The sequence below is a fragment of the Argentina anserina genome, chromosome 2, assembly GCF_933775445.1.
Source record: "Argentina anserina chromosome 2, drPotAnse1.1, whole genome shotgun sequence".
Taxonomy (NCBI): domain Eukaryota; kingdom Viridiplantae; phylum Streptophyta; class Magnoliopsida; order Rosales; family Rosaceae; genus Argentina; species Argentina anserina.
Window position 1 is genome coordinate 24341386 of NC_065873.1, and position 19449 is coordinate 24360834.

Below are 19449 nucleotides of genomic sequence, written 5' to 3' on the forward strand. Positions count from 1 at the left end.
CGGCTGCTGGGGGATTTTTCTACACATGCATGAGAAAAAAATCAAAAACATATATATATGCAGTCCATATCCAGAGTGAAGCTTCACTCTGAAATTACAGAGTGAAATTTTAATTTTAATTTTGAAATTACACATATATATATACAGTCCATGTCACACTTTTCAGTCAAATGTTTTCACCATAAGTGATTCAATATTTAGGTATGTTATTCAAGATCATCTTTACAAAGTTTCATCCAATTTGACAATGGTTTGAGCTTTTAAAATTGAGATTTACACGAACGGTTCACGTTGAACAGTTTTAATTCGTTCATTGATTTGATATAATTTCAATACCTTAACGATGTCCGAATTAGATGAAACTTTGTAGAGATGATCTTGAATAGCATACCTAAATATTGACTCGCTTATGGTGAAAAAATTTGACCGAAAAGTGTGCCAAAATTGGAACTTCACTCTGTAATTTCAGAGTGAAGCTTCACTCTAAATAGAGACTATATATATATATATATATATATATATATATATATATATATATATATATGAAATCATATGAATAACATAGATCCCGTTAATCTTTTACGATGGCTAGCTAGGTAGCTACCTCCATCTTTCGTAAGTACAATGAGAAAAAATATCCTTTGTCGAAAAAAAAGAGAAAGAATATCGAGAGAAATTTAATTAATTGCTAGTTTGATAATAGATATTCCATAATGCAATGAGCAGTGGTGTTTTACATTCGATCCTTAATGCTAACCAAGAATTTGAATTTGGAGTATTTAGTATATGTTGGACTTTCAATAAAATAAAATTTCCCCTCGCTTCTCAAAATTAAAAAAAATCGATTGGAAGAGCTAGGTCCAAAAAGGCTTATACAAATTTGAGTCTTTGACATATTCCGTAGAATGAATTTTATAACGAATAGCTATATCTGATAAACGATTGATGCATGAAGTCATGCATGATGCCTAGCTAGCTGATAATTTGACGATATTTGATTACACGTTAAATATTATTTTCAACTAATTGGATCGTTAATTTTTTAGGATATACACGACTAGCTAGGAGCTAAAGACGAGGAATTCAAGGGTTGATTCAAGGATTCCTACTTCAAAGGTTGGCGAAGGTGATTTTTAATCCTTTTATCAAAGGAAGTTATTTACAACTTTGTTTTGAGCATTTTTGTTCAATTGATCATCCGCTTCCATGTTAAATGCGAGTACACATAATGAACCAGTTAGTCATTTAGAATTTAGAGTGTCTTGTATTTTCATGCTTAATTTTTCTGTTGTCCTTAATTATTTATATGCACGGTCTATATATGTAATAGTGTGTAATGATTGATGGACCGCCTGAATGCATGTCTTACTCTGAAATTTATCATAATCTCTTATCTGCATTAATGCATTGTATTTTGCAAAGAAAAATGTTTTGGCACCATATTGTGGCGCCAGATTCGGCGTTATAATTATATGTGACATAAGATCATGTCAATAATTACAATAATCACAAAAGATAATTTTTAAACAAAAATACAATCATATATTTGTTAATTCAACGACTCTAAATTATTATAAAAACATTTGTGTTTTTTTATCATTTATTTTTTATCACGATATATAATGCTGTCAAAATTTAATAAAAAATTAGATATTTACAAAAATATGCTTAAAATATATATATATATATGTGTGTGTGTATTTGTGCGCATGTGCGATATATATATATACATATTATATAATATAGATGTGTGTGAGTGAAATATGTATGTGTGTGTGGGTGCGACTATATGGTAATTGTAGTATACTATAGAAAGATCACCATAAAAATATTGTATTTATATGGTAAATATAAATATGGTATTAATTAAGATATGTATATTCTAGTTAGGAAAAATAACACTTGTTACCTTACATGTCTTTTATAATTAAGAATCTTACCAACAATTTTCCATTTTTAATGACTTTCTGTCACTAAATATGTCAAGAGTTTTTTTCCAAATTTATTTCATGACTTTTTCCAATTTTTAAATTTTATTTAAATTTACAAATTATATTAACAGAGTAATTATTTTGTGTACTATTCACACCACGTGACACTGTCATGTGGTGTACCCAGCCAAATATATTATGTCATGGTATAACTAACATGCACGCGGTGAAAATGATAAATGTTTATTACATATAAGAACAAACACAAAAAATCATAGTAAAAAATAGACCAAAAACATTTAAGGGGTATGCCACGTGAGATATATGGCAGGTATATAATAATTTTTCTAATGGATATATAGTAATTAATGAATACATGAACTTACCATATATTCTCTATCAATTATTAATTAAATTATAAAAATATGAACAAATCTCTAACAGAATTATTTAGTATGAAATATTTTTATTTTGAAAATATTTTTTGTACATATATATATATTTCACGCGTGCACACACACATATTTCAAGCATATTTATTGTAAATATAAATTTGTTAAATTATATTTTAGAAGCATTATTGTAATGAAAAAAAAAATAAATGATAAAAAATATTTTTATAATAATTTATAACCGTTTGATTATTAAGGATATGATTGTCTTATCAATTAAAATGACATTTTTATTATATCCCACGTGGCGTACCCCTTAATGTTATTAGTCAATTTTTTTACTGTGATTGTTTCTGATTGGGTTTTATATGTAAATAAACTTTATCATTTTCACCGCGTGCATATTAATTATACCATGACGTAATATGATTGGTAGAATACACCACATGACAGTTACACGTGGTGTGGCGGGTACACAAAATAATTAATATGTGACATGACATGTCACATATGATTACGCCGCCGAATTTAGCGCCATATTATGACGCCCTAACAATGATTTTTTGCAAATTTGGAAGATGAAGAAGCCAATATTATTATCGCGTGGAGGGTAAACCTACATATTCTTAAAGAGGAGTGCAAGGGCGCTATAATATGACATCAAATCCGGCGTCGCAATCTTACGTTACATTGCCACATCAACAATTAAAATTATATAAAAATGTCATTTTAAATGAAAAGACAATCATATCTTTGTTAATCAAACGGTTATAAATTATTATAAAAATATTTTTTATTCTTTTTATCATTTCTTCTTTTTCATCACAATAATGCTTCTAAAATATAATTTTAAAAATTAACATTTACGAAAATATGCTTGAAATATGTGTGTATACACACGAAATATATATATATATATACACAAAATATATTTATTTTTAAATTTCAGACGATGTGATATAACCACAATATTTATATTTAGGTAAAACTTTTGGTAAGATTCTTTTGTTTTTTTTCTTAAAATAGATTATTCTTTTTGTTATGGTATAATCGATTTAAGAGGATATATAAGGTAACAAATGTTATTTTTCTTAGAGTATACATATCTTAATTAATACCATATTTAATACAATTATGTCGATGATAATATTTCTAGTGACAAATATGTCAAGATTCATAACTTTCTTATTTAATTAATTTACATTTACAATTAATTAATGATTATAATTAATTAATACAATTACCATATAAGCACCCCAAATACACACACACACACACACACACACACACACACACACACATATATATATATATATATATCGCCCACGCGCACACATACACACACACACATAAATGATATAAAAAAGAACAATAATTTTTTTAATAATAATCTAGAGTTGCCTTCTCGAATTGATGATCCCCAATGACACAAGAAATAGTGAAACTCCCTGGATCCTTGCACTTAATTGGGATTTTACGCTGAATAACGGCGCTAACTTCCTCAGAAAGTGAACCCCTCTCTTGCACCCTTGTGTGCAAAGATCTTTAAGCATAGGAAGGAATTTGCTTGATAGCATCAAGTAATGGGAGATTTTTTGGACTTTCTTAAACATCTCCATGATTTCATTGTAATGAGTGTCTTTTTTGGACGCAACCAACCGTTGAGTATATGGAGGCTTGGGAATGTAGTGTGGCACATGATTAGGTTAAAAAGGATAAAATTATATTTAAATTTAAAAATGACATTTTGTGATTATTATAATTACTGTCATAGTAAGGTGACGTGCATACACATGGAATTAAAACATTTTTCATTCTTAAACAAAATACAAAATTGTCAAAATTGCTGATTTTACTGTACGTTTACGAACACAAGTTTAATAAACCAGCAAAGAATATTAATTTATGTACGGATTATACATCATTATTCATTACTCGTGTGGCTCACTATCGACTCACCATTAATAATGCTCGGGATCGAATAAACTAGATTTTAGGTTCAATCAAATAGTATAGCAGCTACAGCTCGTCGTACGTACTAGATGGGAAGATGTGAAGTAAGTGATGACGGTGGAATTAACGTGTACAACTCTTGCTTCGCTTCTTGCTCAAGGAACTCGTTCAAATTGATTATAATGAATTTGATTACAATTAAGAAACTAAAAATGTACGTAGAGAATGATGCTAAACGTTTAAATTATTGAACTTGGAATATAACCATATTGTCAAAATTGTGTTGTCATCAGGGTTAGCTTTACTTGAATTCAGCTCTCGATCGACATATAATCACATATGTTGTAAATATTAGGGTTGGTTTGATTTTGACCCCTGGGCCAGCAGGTACCATGTTTATTTGACGACCCTTCTGCATACTTGATGTCCAAGTATAAGAGATGTATCTATCTTCCTAAGAAGCTTAAATTGGCACGGCGCAGATGATCTTGGAGAAACCTATTGTAAGGGTTGTAAGTCAAACCCGCGTAGTTGTTTAATTTGTTGGTTTAGGGTCAGTGAAAGCCACATGAAAACACGCATTGCATGAAAAGGCAAGATCTTTCAAGATTTGGATTGTCTTTGCTGGGATGATCTCCACCCTTTATCAAATTCAAAATCCCACTTCCAGCTATAATTTGATCTAGGATGCATGGGTTGACAATTAATGAAATTACTTATTTTTTTTAAATTTGATTAACCGGTATGATTATCTTTTGACTTCCTGTGCCCTTTTTCTCATGCAACAAAATAAAAGAGGGATATTATTTATACGCATCCTTTGTAATTTGAATGTTTGACAAGAAATTAATCAAGACCAAGACTACCAAGAAATTTCTCTCCCATTACATGGAATACAGATGGAAAAAGAAAAAAAAATGAAGACTGCTGCGCGCATGCATGCCAAAATTAGTTCAATAACAGTTTGCCCTCGATTTTTTTAGGCTTTGATTGGCTGCCGAGAAAGTAAGACTTTTTTTTTTGATAAATGTTCGATGAAATGTCAGAAGTGGGATTTGAACCCAGACCCTCGTTAAAGGACCAGAACCCCGAGAAAGTAAGACTAAAACACAACTGTACATAGATGAAAGACAGTAGTTTTGCATCAAATTTGAAAAGTTTGATCAAATACAAGGAGTTCTCGATCGAGTCATATATTTCCCTTCATAGTTTGGCATCAAGAAAAGACCGTACCAATAATTAATTACATCAAATGTCTGCACTGTAGATCATGTGCTAGTTTACTAATTCTATTTTATCGATTGGTGGAATTAAGAATTGTCTTTTACAGATTTGAGAGTAGAGGTGGTAAATGGGCCCAAAAGTCGAGTCCGGACCGGCACGTTAAAAATCGGCCTGGCACGGTCGAGTTCGTTTTTAGCCCGACACGACCCGGACATGATAAATTCATGGGCCGGCCTGGTAAGCACATAATTTTATATTATTTATATCAATATTTAAACAATTATCATTATTAAACTTGAATATTATACTTTTTAAAAATTAAAGTCTATTGATTATTTCATTATTTTAATTACAATATTTTACAAATATTATCAAAATAGTGAATAAAACGTCATTGTTTTGAGATACGTAACGTTTTAAAAAGGGTTAATTCCTCCTATGGTACCTAAAGTATGGCTACTTGGACAATTTGGTAACTGATGTATGAAAATGAACAATTTGGTACCTAAAGTTCTCATTTGTAAGCCATTTTGGTATCTCTATCAATTTTGATCATATTTTTATGGTTATTTTCGTCATTCTAGCCCTAAACTCATTAAATTCACATTTTTTTTCATTTTTTCCTATAATTGCATCTCTTTGGAGATAATTAAATTGATATATCTACTCCACTTAACATCTACTTCGCACATATCGAAAATACAATTTTTTTCTTAATATACTTATTGTATCCTAATTATTTTATGCAAAGGAAATAAATTGCCTTTATGCAATTGTATTTTTTTATTAAAATATATTTTTTAAATTACTTATAATTAAAATTAATTTAGATTGACTGCAACATTATGAAAACTTATATACGTAAATCCAAGGTACAAAATCTTCCTGATATTTCCGATATATCCTCCAATATCTCTATTTTTTTTCCATATCTGCGATATTTCTCCGATAACATAAAATATCTCTGATATTTACGATATATCCGATATATCTTCGATATTTTAGGAAAATTCTAAAAAATTTCACTTAAAAAAATTTAACTCAACTTGAGAATGTCTCGGATTCTTCTTGACCTGCAGATTTTGATTAATTAATCACCTCGAGTGATATAAAAAATAAGACTATAAGAGTAGTCTTTCAATCGGCTATTTTTTAATTTTTCGTAAAAAATATCGAGATGAGGAGTGAAAGTTCAATTATTAACTCTTAAAAGTCAAGTCATATCAGTGATCAGTGCTCTCCTTGATCTTGAGGGAATCCAAAATAAAAGGTCACAACGTAGTCTCATGAAGTTGGAAAAACTCGAATACTGCTACTACAATATGAAATTATGACTACGTGATAAACGAGCAAATGATAATGTGATCAATGAAAACGACTACCTATAGCCTCTTTTGGGTACTAGATAAAATTAATAATTGTATTTGTTTGTATGTAATTCGATAAAAATAAATAAATAATTTCGGAAAAGGAACGATATTATTTTTCCAATATTTCCGATATATCCGATAACTCCATTTTTCAAAAACAAAAATGATATATCCCCCGATACCGATATTTTGAACCTTGCGTAAATCATCACATATACTAAGTGAATGAGTTATCAAAATTTTAGTGATAATTTAGAGGCAATTTGGAGGTATTATGAAAAAATGAAGTAAAATAGAGATAAGATGACGGAAATAACCCTAGAAATATGGTCAAAATTGACATAAGTACCAAAATGGCCTAAATTTGAGAACTTTAGGTACCAAATTGTCCGTTTTCATACATCAGGTACCAAATTGTCCAAGTAGCCAAACATCAGGTATCATAGGAGGAATTTACCATTAAAAAAAATAAGATTATGAAATGTGTTGTCGTATTTTATTTATTTTAGCATTTTAAATAGTTATATAAAACAAATATTCAAAGTACATAATATTTTTTATTTTAATTGTGTCATATAATGCTAATGGGCCGACCCGGTCCGCTTCTTGGCCCGACACGGACCCGGTCAGACATAAACTTGGGCCGTGGGCCGGGCTTAATATTTAAGCAAATGGCCCGGCTCGAGCTCGGCACGATAAATAAATGAGCCGGTCCGAACACGGTTTTGGTTCGTTTAAAATGGATCAGCCCGACCTGGCCCGACCCGTTTGCCACCTCTATTTGAGAGTTACGATTCTAGATCGTTACTAATCAAGCCATTAGTTGACATTAATACCTAGTTTAGTGGTGCTGTCTTGAAATTAGTGTGATTACTGATATAATACACAATTACGGATATATAACCCACATTTGTTACCATCATTTATTTATATTTTTCTCGACAGAATCTTTCCTCTTCCTGGCTGGTAAGTAATATTTTTTTTGCATTTATACTCAGTATCCATTAGTATAATATTCACCCATTACTATAATGTGTTAGGTCGGCGCTATTCGCAGGATATTGTTAGGATTTTGGATTCTTGGACAGCTCAAATCATAAGGCAGTTCAATTAATTAATTGTAGAATTAACTGGAATACTTTCAATATTTCCACTGAGGACCGCAGGCACAACAACTTCCATGCATAGCTTGATAAATATATAAAATTAAGTTTCTTGATAGATTGATCAGAAACTATAGAATTCGATCTCCCAAATTAATCAATCCATATATACTTATATAGGTTTGCTTTTTATTAGTGATTAATTAGTGAGTGGTAATATATACTAATATATACCACTTTGTCATATGTAAGTTTTCTTGTATATCTCATAAGAAAGTTATTTTCCAAAATTAATTAGCTATGTAGTTTGGCAGTTTGATAATGAACTATGCATCCTATGTGGTGCACATTCTATTAGTCCATTACAATAATTGTTAAGACTTAAGACACATGCCGTTATATCAAAACCAGCAAAAATACAGATAATAGAGTACGTATCGGTCAACTTCGTTCATTTTGTGTACTCCTAAAAGCTATATATACACCCTTCTTCTCTAAGCTTGGAGGAGACAGAGCCACAGCAGCTGTCAGTCTGAAACATACAATATTTACAGAATCACTTCTGGATACACTTTCTGCTTCTGCACTAAACCCCAGGGATGCATGGCTTTGTTTTTGCATGAACATTAAACAAGCATTAGTGGGATTTCTCTGAATCGTATTGGGAAGGAGAAACAATACTAAATATGGAGAGTAGTAGCGCAGATGTTTACAGGGTGAGCAGTGCTCGTCTGAGCAGTTCAAACATTTGGAGGAACAGCACCATGGATGTTTTCTCCCATTCTGCACACGAAGAAGATGATGAAGAAGCACTGAAATGGGCTGCCATCGAAAAACTACCAACTTACCTTCGTGTAAGGAGAGGCATTTTCACCGAGGAAGAAGGTGAATCCAGAGAGATTGACATCAAGAATCTTGGGGCGATAGAGAGGAAGAATGTGCTGGAAAGGCTGGTGAAAGTTGCAGAGGAAGATAATGAGAGGTTCTTGAGGAAGCTCAAGGACCGGATTGATCGGTAAAGTTTCAAATCTCGATTAGCTAATTGCTTGTATTGCCACAACTGAGTATCTATTTATGTCCATATCAATTGCAGATTGAAAATGCTTCAGTGAGCTTTTAGCAGTTGTGTTTTCATGGAGTTTGAGGAAAGTTGTGTTTGTCTTTCCAATTTTTGATTTCAGGGTTGGACTTGAATTTCCGACTATTGAAGTCCGGTTTGAGCATTTGAATGTTGAAGCAGAAGCATATGTAGGAGGGAGGGCGCTGCCAACAATTTTTAATTTTTCTGCTAATATCTTGGAGGTAATTCATCTATAGATCATATAATTGAAAATGGTTAATGTGTATATGATTGACGCCTAATGTGCTATACAATTTTTAATTTTTTTTGTTGCCATATTTGAAGGGGTTCCTGGGTTTCTTTCGCATTATTCCAACTAAAAAGCATCCATTTCCAATCCTTGATGATGTTAGTGGAATTATAAAACCAAAAAGGTAAATGCAGAGTTAATTACTGATATGATCATTTAGCCAATGCGTTTAATCTGTCCAGTTCTCATTTTTCTGGTTCTGTTTATGCAGAATGACACTGCTTTTAGGCCCCCCAAGCTCCGGAAAAACCACATTGCTTCTGGCTTTGGCTGGAAAACTTGCTAAAGATCTAAAGGTGAGGATATTAATTTCCAGTCTTGCTTCCAATCCCTCAATTTCAGAGTTGTTCAACTTCATGAGTGATAATTTTGTTCATGAATTTCCAGACTTCTGGTAGAGTTGTATATAATGGGCATGGGATGGAAGAGTTTGTACCGGAGAGGACATCAGCTTATATTAGTCAGCATGATCTCCACATAGGGGAAATGACAGTGAGAGAAACACTGGCTTTTTCAGCAAGGTGTCAAGGGGTTGGAGGACGTTATGGTTAGTTGAAGCATTGAAAAACTTGAATTGCAGGTTTCGTATGAAGAGCTTTAAGAATCTATATATAAATTTTTGCAAATTTTCAGATATGTTGGCAGAGTTATCAAGGAGAGAAAAAACAGCCAATATTATGCCAGAGAAAGATCTTGATATTTACATGAAGGTATTGAAACAGCTTGAAGACTTCTTATACTTTCTGTATGTAGTATATTTTCACCTGATGGAAACCTATTTCTTGAAAGAGCCATTTTCATCTAACTAGAACTGCTTTTACTTTCTTCAGGCTGCATCACTGGAAGGGCAAGAGGCCAGTGTAGTTACAGATTACATACTCAAGGTTAGTTCAGTTATCATACTATATGGTCCTTGTATGATCCTATATATTTTGGATTCTTGAATGATTATTTCAGATACTAATAGAAACTTTTTGCAGATTCTCGGACTTGAAGTTTGTGCTGACACTATGGTGGGGGATGACATGTTCCGAGGTATATCCGGCGGGCAAAAGAAGCGAGTCACAACAGGAGAGATGCTGGTTGGACCAGCTAGAGCACTTTTCATGGATGAGATATCAACTGGTTTAGACAGTTCGACTACATTTCAGATAGTGAATTCCCTCAGACAATCTATCCACATTCTCAATGGAACTGCTCTTATATCTCTTCTTCAGCCAGCACCTGAAACGTATGATCTGTTTGATGACATAATTCTGCTGTCGGATGGGCAAATTGTATACCAAGGTCCCCGTGAAAATGTGCTCGAGTTCTTTGAGTATATGGGCTTCAAATGTCCAGAGAGGAAAGGAGTTGCTGACTTTCTGCAAGAAGTAATCTTCTGAATGAGACTACCCTTTCTTGTTTTACCACTATTACTATTTAGAAAGGTTGGACTTCATTATAACCTCATTTTTCTTGTGCACCATAGGTGACATCAAAGAAGGATCAAGAGCAGTACTGGTTGAAGAAAGAAGAGCCATATAATTTTATATCTTCCAAAGAATTTTCTGAAGCATTTCAGTCATTTCATATCGGTCGAAAACTAGGTGATGAGCTTGCTACTCCATTTGACAAGTCCAAAGGTCACCCTGCTGCTTTAACTACTAAGAAGTATGGTGTTAGCAAAAAGGAACTACTCAAAGCCTGCATTGATAGAGAGTTACTGCTCATGAAGAGGAATTCATTTGTCTACATTTTCAAAATGACCCAGGTATTTCTGCACTAAACCATTAGAGTGAAAATTGGCATGACCTGTTGGAAAATATTTCAAATTACATTCCAACATATGAATTTCAGTGAAGCATGCATATTAATTATTTATGGTGTTCGGTTTCAGCTCACTCTGTTGGCCTTGATAACAATGACACTATTTTTCCGTACCAAGATGCCCCGGCACACAGTTGAGGATGGTGGAATTTTCATGGGTGCTATGTTCTTTACAATCATCATAATCATGTTCAATGGCTTCTCCGAGCTTGCTTTGACTATCATGAAACTTCCTGTATTTTTCAAGCAAAGAGACCTTCTATTCTTTCCTGCCTGGGCATATTCCTTACCAACATGGATCCTCAAGATTCCCATCACCTTTGTAGAAGTTGCCATTTGGGTGTTCATGACATACTATGTAATTGGCTTTGATCCAAACCCCGCAAGGTGAGAAAGAAGACATCATGGACAATCTATCTCCTATTTTTGTTGAGAATTTTGGTTTCAGTGTTTGATGCCAAAACCCCTCAATGGCAGGTTTTTCAAGCAATATCTTTTGCTCCTATTCGTTAACCAGATGGCTTCCGGATTATTCCGATTCATGGGGGCATTAGGGAGGAACATAATTGTTGCCAACACTTTCGGTTCTTTCGCTTTACTTGCAGTTCTGGTTTTGGGTGGCTTCATCTTGTCTCGAGGTGAATATTAATCAGTTTGATCATTCAAGTTTTCGTTTGTTTCTAATCATAAGTAAATATTACTGATGACATCAAACATATTGTTCTTCACCAGAAAATATAAGGTCGTGGTGGATATGGGGTTATTGGGTCTCACCAATGATGTACAGCCAGAATGCTATTGCTGTCAATGAATTTCTTGGAGACAGTTGGAGTCATGTAAGTATAGAAGTTAGAAGATTTGGGGTGCTGAGTTCCAGAACATCTTTATTGAAATATTTATGGATGTGCATGTATTACAGATTCCTCCAAACTCAACAGAGTCGTTAGGGATCCAGGTCTTGAAATCGCGTGGGGTTTTCTTAGAAGCACATTGGTACTGGCTTGGAGTAGGAGCTTCAATTGGATATATATTGCTATTTAATCTCTTCTACACATTGGCCTTGAAATATCTTGATCGTAAGTACTTAGGTTATATGTGTTTTGTCTCTCCAAAACTCTAAATGGTCCAAAGTCTTTTAATACTCTGAACAATGTTCCTGCAGCACTTGGGAAACCTCAGGCAGTACTCTCCAAAGAAACTTTAGCTGAGCAAACTGCTGCTAGAGCTGGAGGAAACACAGAGCTACCATCAAGAGGAAGGGACTCTTCAGGTGGCTAGCTCCAAAAGCTCCTAAACTTTTTTCTCCTTTTGTGCTTGTGACTTGACAGTGTGACTTCAATATAACATCATTTCTCTGGAATCAATGCAGTTACGAAGAATGATAGTTGGAGAAGTGTGTCATCTCGAACATTGTCTGCTAGAGTAGGCAGCATTAATGAAGCCAATGAAAACAGGAAGAAGGGAATGGTTCTTCCTTTTGAACCCCTTTGGATTACATTTGATGATATCAAATATTCTGTGGACATGCCCCAGGTACTTTGTTTTGTGTTTTGTAAAGACACAAGAATTTCTGAACAATATAGCTGGAATATTTTCATGAAGAAAGTGTTTTTGGGCTTGAATGTTGATAAACATCTTTACATGGATAAGCATCAGTACACGTATTGTAAATCTTGAACTAATTCTTAGAGCTTAATGCATCTGATCCCAGAATAATGTGCATGGTTGCAGGAAATGAGAACTCAAGGAGTAACTGAGGAACGGTTACCACTTCTAAAGGGTGTGACTGGTGCTTTTAGGCCTGGAGTTTTAACAGCTCTTATGGGCATAAGTGGTGCTGGAAAGACTACTCTAATGGATGTCTTGGCAGGAAGAAAAACTGGTGGATATATTGAGGGAGACATCACCATTTCTGGGTATCCGAAAAAGCAAGAAACATTTGCTCGGATATCTGGATACTGTGAGCAAACTGATATACACTCTCCTCATGTTACAATATACGAGTCTTTGGTGTATTCCGCATCGCTTCGGTTGCCCCCTGATGTTGACTCTGCAACTAAAAAGGTATGTTCCTAATGTTTTATTTTGTTTTCATTGGGGTTAAGAGGTTAGTACAAAGTTTCTGAATTAAGTGCTCAATGTTCTGTCAAATTTTTATTAACCATATATAAATTGATTTGATTAATGGCTTGCAGATGTTTGTTGAGGAAGTTATGGAGCTTGTGGAACTGACATCGATAAGGGAGTCACTTGTGGGATTGCCAGGAGTGAATGGTCTCTCAACTGAGCAGCGTAAAAGGCTAACCATTGCTGTAGAACTTGTTGCCAACCCTTCCATAATATTTATGGATGAGCCAACCTCTGGCCTTGATGCCAGGGCAGCAGCTATTGTAATGAGAACAGTGAGAAATACTGTGGACACAGGGCGAACTGTAGTCTGCACAATCCACCAGCCAAGCATCGACATTTTTGATGCTTTCGATGAGGTGAGATGCCTTTTCTGTATTTAGTACTGATCAATTTATAATTCCTACTTGATGTTGCAAGAACTGAAAAATAATCTTCCTACTACAGCTGTTTCTATTGAAAAGGGGAGGTGAAGAGATATATGTTGGTCCTCTTGGGCGCCACTCTTCCCAGTTGATCAAGTACTTTGAGGTAAAGTCTGAAACGGATGTTACTCATACATTTCGACATGTTAGATTAGATGTCATATCCCCCCTCCCTCTCATCTAAAATAGATGCTGACATGGCCATATTTTTTTTAAGGTACTTGATGGAGTTCCCAAAATAAAGGATGGTTACAATCCGGCAACTTGGATGTTGGAGGTTACTTCAGCAGCACAAGAAGTTGTTCTCGGTGTTAACTTTACGGAGGTATACAGGAGCTCACAGCTATATAGGTAGGCAACCCTTGATGTCTGAATTAGTAGTTTAAACTTTAAAATGCATGTCTAGAATCTTGACGACCTGCTACTGATTGCATTTACAAGGTATTGGAAGTTGTTGTAATGTTAAGCTCAGTAGGAGAAATTAATCTTTAAACTTGAAGCCAATAGTGATTGACAGTAATCTTAATGGTTCAGGAGAAACAAGGATTTGATTAAGGAACTGAGTATTCCTCCGCCAGGCTCAAAAGACTTGTACTTCTCAACCACATACTCTCAATCTTTCTACTATCAGTGCATGGCTTGTTTATGGAAACAACATCTATCATACTGGCGAAACCCACCATACACTGCAGTGAGACTCCTATTCACCACTTTCATAGCCTTAATGTTCGGAACAATATTCTGGGATCTTGGCTCCAAAAGGTAAGTAGCACCTTGAGTTTAAAACAAGATCTATTACGCGTGATAAATGTTCATCTAAGGCCTTAATTTGACCTGTAAATGCAGGGAAAGCCAACAAGATCTATTCAACGCCATGGGTTCCATGTACGCTGCTGTTCTTTTCATTGGAGTACAAAATGCCACATCGGTACAGCCAGTTGTGGCTATTGAGAGAACAGTTTTTTATAGAGAAAGGGCTGCTGGAATGTACTCTGCATTGCCATATGCCTTTGGACAGGTACTTATTAAAATGCCTAAGTTCAACTAAGTTTTCGTTCTCCAAAAGGGTAATGTTTCTTTGAGTACTCACCAAACTCCTAATACATGATCCGCAGGTTGTGATTGAGCTTCCATACATCTTAGTCCAGACACTCATATATGGAGTTATAGTATATGCCATGATCGGATTTGACTGGACTGTGAGCAAGTTCCTTTGGTATATCTTCTTCATGTACTTCACTTTCTTATACTTCACATTCTATGGGATGATGACTGTCGCTGTTACGCCCAACCACAACATTGCTGCCATAGTGTCATCTGCTTTCTATGCAATATGGAACCTTTTCTCTGGATTCATCGTTCCCCGTCCAGTAAGTTTCTACAACTAAATCCTTTGTGTTCATTATCTTTTACCACACCAGAGATAAGAATCACACTAGACCATTACTAACATTACACTCCATATTCTGTTTTGTGCTTTACAGAGAATGCCAATCTGGTGGAGATGGTACTATTGGATCTGCCCGGTTTCATATACATTGTATGGACTGGTGGCTTCACAGTTTGGAGACATAAAAGATGTAATGGATTCAGGTGAAAGTGTGGAAGACTTTGTAAGGGACTACTTTGGTTACAAACACGACTTAGTGCCTGTTGTGGCAATGGTGCTTGTTGGGACTTCAGTGCTTTTCGGATTCACCTTTGCCTTCTCAATCAAGGCATTCAACTTCCAAAAGAGATGAGAGAATCAAAAAACCACTACAGCATTGTGAATACAAAGCCACTTCCATCCTTTCAAGTTAAGGGTCTGCTGAATTATCAAGTTCTTTAGTTAATGCGCAACTTATATCTAAATTGGTTTAGGATCTTTCTTCTTAGGTTTTAAGAATAGCATGCAGCTAACTCCATCACTGTACTGCATTTGGAGTTGGATCTGAATTTTGTAACTGCATTTTACGTTGTAAGATATAAATTTCGTTCTTCTTTAATGAAAATATATAATCTTTGCTGTTGTCACATGAAGTAAGCAATGACGCTTTGCAGCATGGATGTAAGCAATGACGTTTTTTTTAGAGGTAACATTTCTTTTTCTTTAATAACATGGTTCATTCTGTGATCACATTCAAATCACATAGCCCCAGAAAATATATTAAACTTCAAAAGAATTATAATGAAATTTTAATTGATGACTTCACACCAACATTTTCAAGTAGCCACTTGTACATGCAAAGATGATGACTATCCAAAATTCCAAATCACTCATGGACATAATTTCAAAGGAAATTATTGAATTGGCCCACCTTCTAATTCTCTGAAACTAGCTTTTACCCGTGTAAATTTTCACGGATTATACAATGACTATAAAAAAAATAAAAAGTAGTTATTATAGTAATCTTTTTCGATATCTTCTACTTCCCGTACATTTTCTCTTTTCCTCTAAATTTTATTTTACTTTTTTTTGCAGTTTACCATATTATTATTCCTACATATTATTTTCTATATATATATTTTTTTATCTCTAACATGATCAATTTAGGAAATTTAAAAATTTGGTGAAGTTGTTGACATTAAAGCCAGGCTTCTCAGTGGAGATAGAAAAAAGAGTAGCAACTAGCAACCATGTGCACGTGTAAATATTAGTCATGTGATTCCTAGGCTTAGGCGGAAGCTTGAAGGCTGTTAGACGAGTATTAAAAGGGTCTAAGCTTGAAGGCTATTAGGCAAGTATTAAAAGGGTCCAAGTGGGAGTTAGGCGGTTATTAGGCGGATATTGAAAGGTGCTAGACTGCTAGACGGACTATAAGCGGGTACTAAAATAGTCTGGTCCGTCAGATTAAAAAAGAAAAAAAATGCATTAGAGGATAGAAGAACATTTATAGATTTAGTCTTATAACCAAAACACACTTTGTCAATTATAATAGGTCCTTAAATCATAGAGTAATTTAAACAACTTTTAATATATAAAAAGCTATAAAAGTAATTAATAAACTGACATGCAAAAATATAAGTTGAAAAGAAAAAACGGTTGGATAACTTCCCACAATCCCACATCTTATTTTTCCTCCACCAAAAACTGAAAAAAAAAAGATTAAAAAAATGTCACAACCCCAAAATTTCGAGTATGAAACCCTAATTTTGAAGTCGTGAACAACTCTAAAACAATCTCAATAAATCGAAATCATTTTAAATGTTACAACGGATCATTTATGAGTTCAAAATACAACCCAGTCAAACCGACTATTACAAAACCAAATTTATAATTCAACATTATAAAAAATGGAAATGTATAAATCCTCACATAAATCCACACAAAATCCTCACAAGAAAATCAACACAAAGTCCTCACCACAAGATGGAAATAAATAACTTCAAGTCCTCTGAGCGGTCTGTCGATTTCCGCTAATCCACACCTGCGGTGTTATCCCCTACACCATCAAATAGGTGCACCGGGATTGTAAACACAAACCCGGTAAGCTTTACAGCTCGTATGAGTAAAACAACAATATAACTCGCATATCAATATATACGAAAATCCACAACTCAACAAATATAAATGCACTCATGACTCATTGACGGCCCATCTGGTTGTCTAATCATGTGAAAATATATGTACTCATGAGAATTGAGCAACCCCTCTGTTTACCCAAATGCATTTATAATATGGGTACTCATGAGCGCTGTTACACCTCGGTTACCCCTCATGTACTCATGTAGTACGCCGTCGACATTGGACAACCATCTGTCATCCAATATCAAAATATATGGGTACTCATAAGCCGATAATCCATTTGTTACCTCATATGCAGTACCCCGGAAGACAGACTAGAGCTCTAACTGTATCGTAACTTTTGCCCGGCTAAAGGCTAGGTTCCGACATGCCAAACACGTCCGAAGACAAAAACTCGTCCGAAGACATAAATCACATCCGAAGACTGTTCCAAATGTACTGTTTTTTTATTAAAACAATGTTCACAGTTACCGTTTTACCAAAACACTGTTCACGGCTACTGTTTTACCATGACACTGTTCACAGCACTGTTTACTAAAATAATGTTCACATTTATTGTTAGTCTGTTACAGAACAATGTTCATAAAAACACTATTCACAATTTTATTCATGCGCCGTTACTGTTCACCGATCGCAACTAATGATCACCAAATTTCACCACCACAATCTAAATGACATTCCTAACAACTTCCTAGTTCACCACAAAGTCTAATTTTGAGTCTAAACACTTCAATTTAATAAGAACCGAAAAGCCCCAATTTAAAAACCTAGAATTTCTTTTCTTCGATTCTCCTAGCACACAACGATTGGGGTTAAATATGTTGGAGATTTTGTAGTATGGAAGGAGACCTTCAAAATGAAACAAGAATCATACCGATTGGTTGCCGGAGGAGGGAGATCCGACGAGTTGAAGTTCGGTGAAATATGCTTTTTCGGGAGAACTTCCGGGCTTCACCGCTCCTTAACGGCGGCGAGATGGCGGGTGACGCTACCACCAATCGACAGGGGATGCAGCAACCTTTCAAACGTGACTGGTGCGCCGCTCTATGGTGGCCGGACGATGGAGATCCAGCGGCTCAAAGTTGGCTGCTCGGGAGAGAAATTTCTGGATTTTTTCGTGGTGAACAGTACCCTTGAACAGTACCGATCTGAATTTCTGTTTTTTCTCCCCTTTTTCTCTTTAATTCCCCTATTTATACTATTTTCCAAAATTGTCCAAATATCTTTTGATTCGTAACTTCTTCATACGAACTCCGATTTAGGCGTGTCACGTGTCCACTAATTCGTATCGACGAGCTCTACGACTTTCATGTAAGAAGTTTCCTAAGAATCCGAATGAGTCAAAAGTCAACTCTTAGACTCGTCAAATTGAACGTTTCCGAACAATTAATATTTCGAACCATTTCGTTTTCATTCTCGGCTAATAAAATTGGACAATGACCAACTTAATAATATTCGTCAACTCATTGGAAATTAGATATGAATTTTTCGGGTTATTACAAGAAAACTCTAGGTGTGTAATGACTAGTAAGGATTAATGAACATCTAAATCCAATGAATTAAAAAATACATTTGTTTGAAGAGGGGTTGTGCGTGTCAGTAACCCTCGTGATTACAAGTGGATGAACATCAATATGAACGTCGAATCTGATGAATTGAAAATTTGGGAACAATTTATTTTCATTTCGGCTTATGGAAATTGTTGTTGGGAAACATAGTTTAGCTTTTCATTTACTCTAGGAATTGATTCAAATGTTTCCATTGATTGATCTCCTAGGATGGTGCACATCAATCTTGAAAATAACATTCATTTTTATCAGAATCTCTCACAATCCCATACTCAAGATTTTTCTTGTGCTCCTGGTAATGAAGTCTGTCTTTTCTTTTCATTTTTTGGCTCATCGTAAAATGAAGTCCTTGAATATAATAGCATCATACGCCCGCGATATGTGTCATAGTGACTGAACTTCACATGCAGCCAACATTTTCGGTGGCGCAAATAACATATTTGGGAAAATGCTTAAGAGAAATTTTAAGCATAGAAAATCGTGTTAAGAGAGTTGTGGTCGAGTAGTTTGAGATCAAAGATAAGCGCTTCTTTAATCTATTTATATTTATATATATTGTGATGTATAGAACTGATAAGGAAGTTAGAGAGGCTATAAATAGTAAATACGTAGTTGAAGAGGAAAGGCCATGTCTCCATGGATGCAATAATGGGTGATGACATGCCCATG

General features: G+C 34.6%; 1 protein-coding gene across 1 annotated transcript; it reads left to right on the plus strand.

Annotated features, from left to right (window-relative positions):
• Window positions 1-8485: 8485 nt before the first annotated feature.
• Window positions 8486-15717, plus strand: LOC126785023 (pleiotropic drug resistance protein 1-like). The gene is made up of 23 exons (XM_050510596.1): window positions 8486-8988; window positions 9155-9275; window positions 9379-9467; window positions 9555-9639; window positions 9731-9890; window positions 9977-10053; window positions 10174-10227; window positions 10324-10716; window positions 10815-11096; window positions 11223-11539; window positions 11630-11790; window positions 11885-11988; window positions 12072-12228; window positions 12315-12422; window positions 12522-12685; window positions 12884-13216; window positions 13348-13638; window positions 13727-13810; window positions 13922-14055; window positions 14239-14466; window positions 14551-14722; window positions 14820-15074; window positions 15189-15717. The coding sequence occupies exons 1-23, from the start codon at window positions 8660-8662 to the stop codon at window positions 15444-15446; spliced, it is 4356 nt and encodes a 1451-aa protein (XP_050366553.1). The 5' UTR covers window positions 8486-8659; the 3' UTR covers window positions 15447-15717.
• Window positions 15718-19449: the final 3732 nt, after the last annotated feature.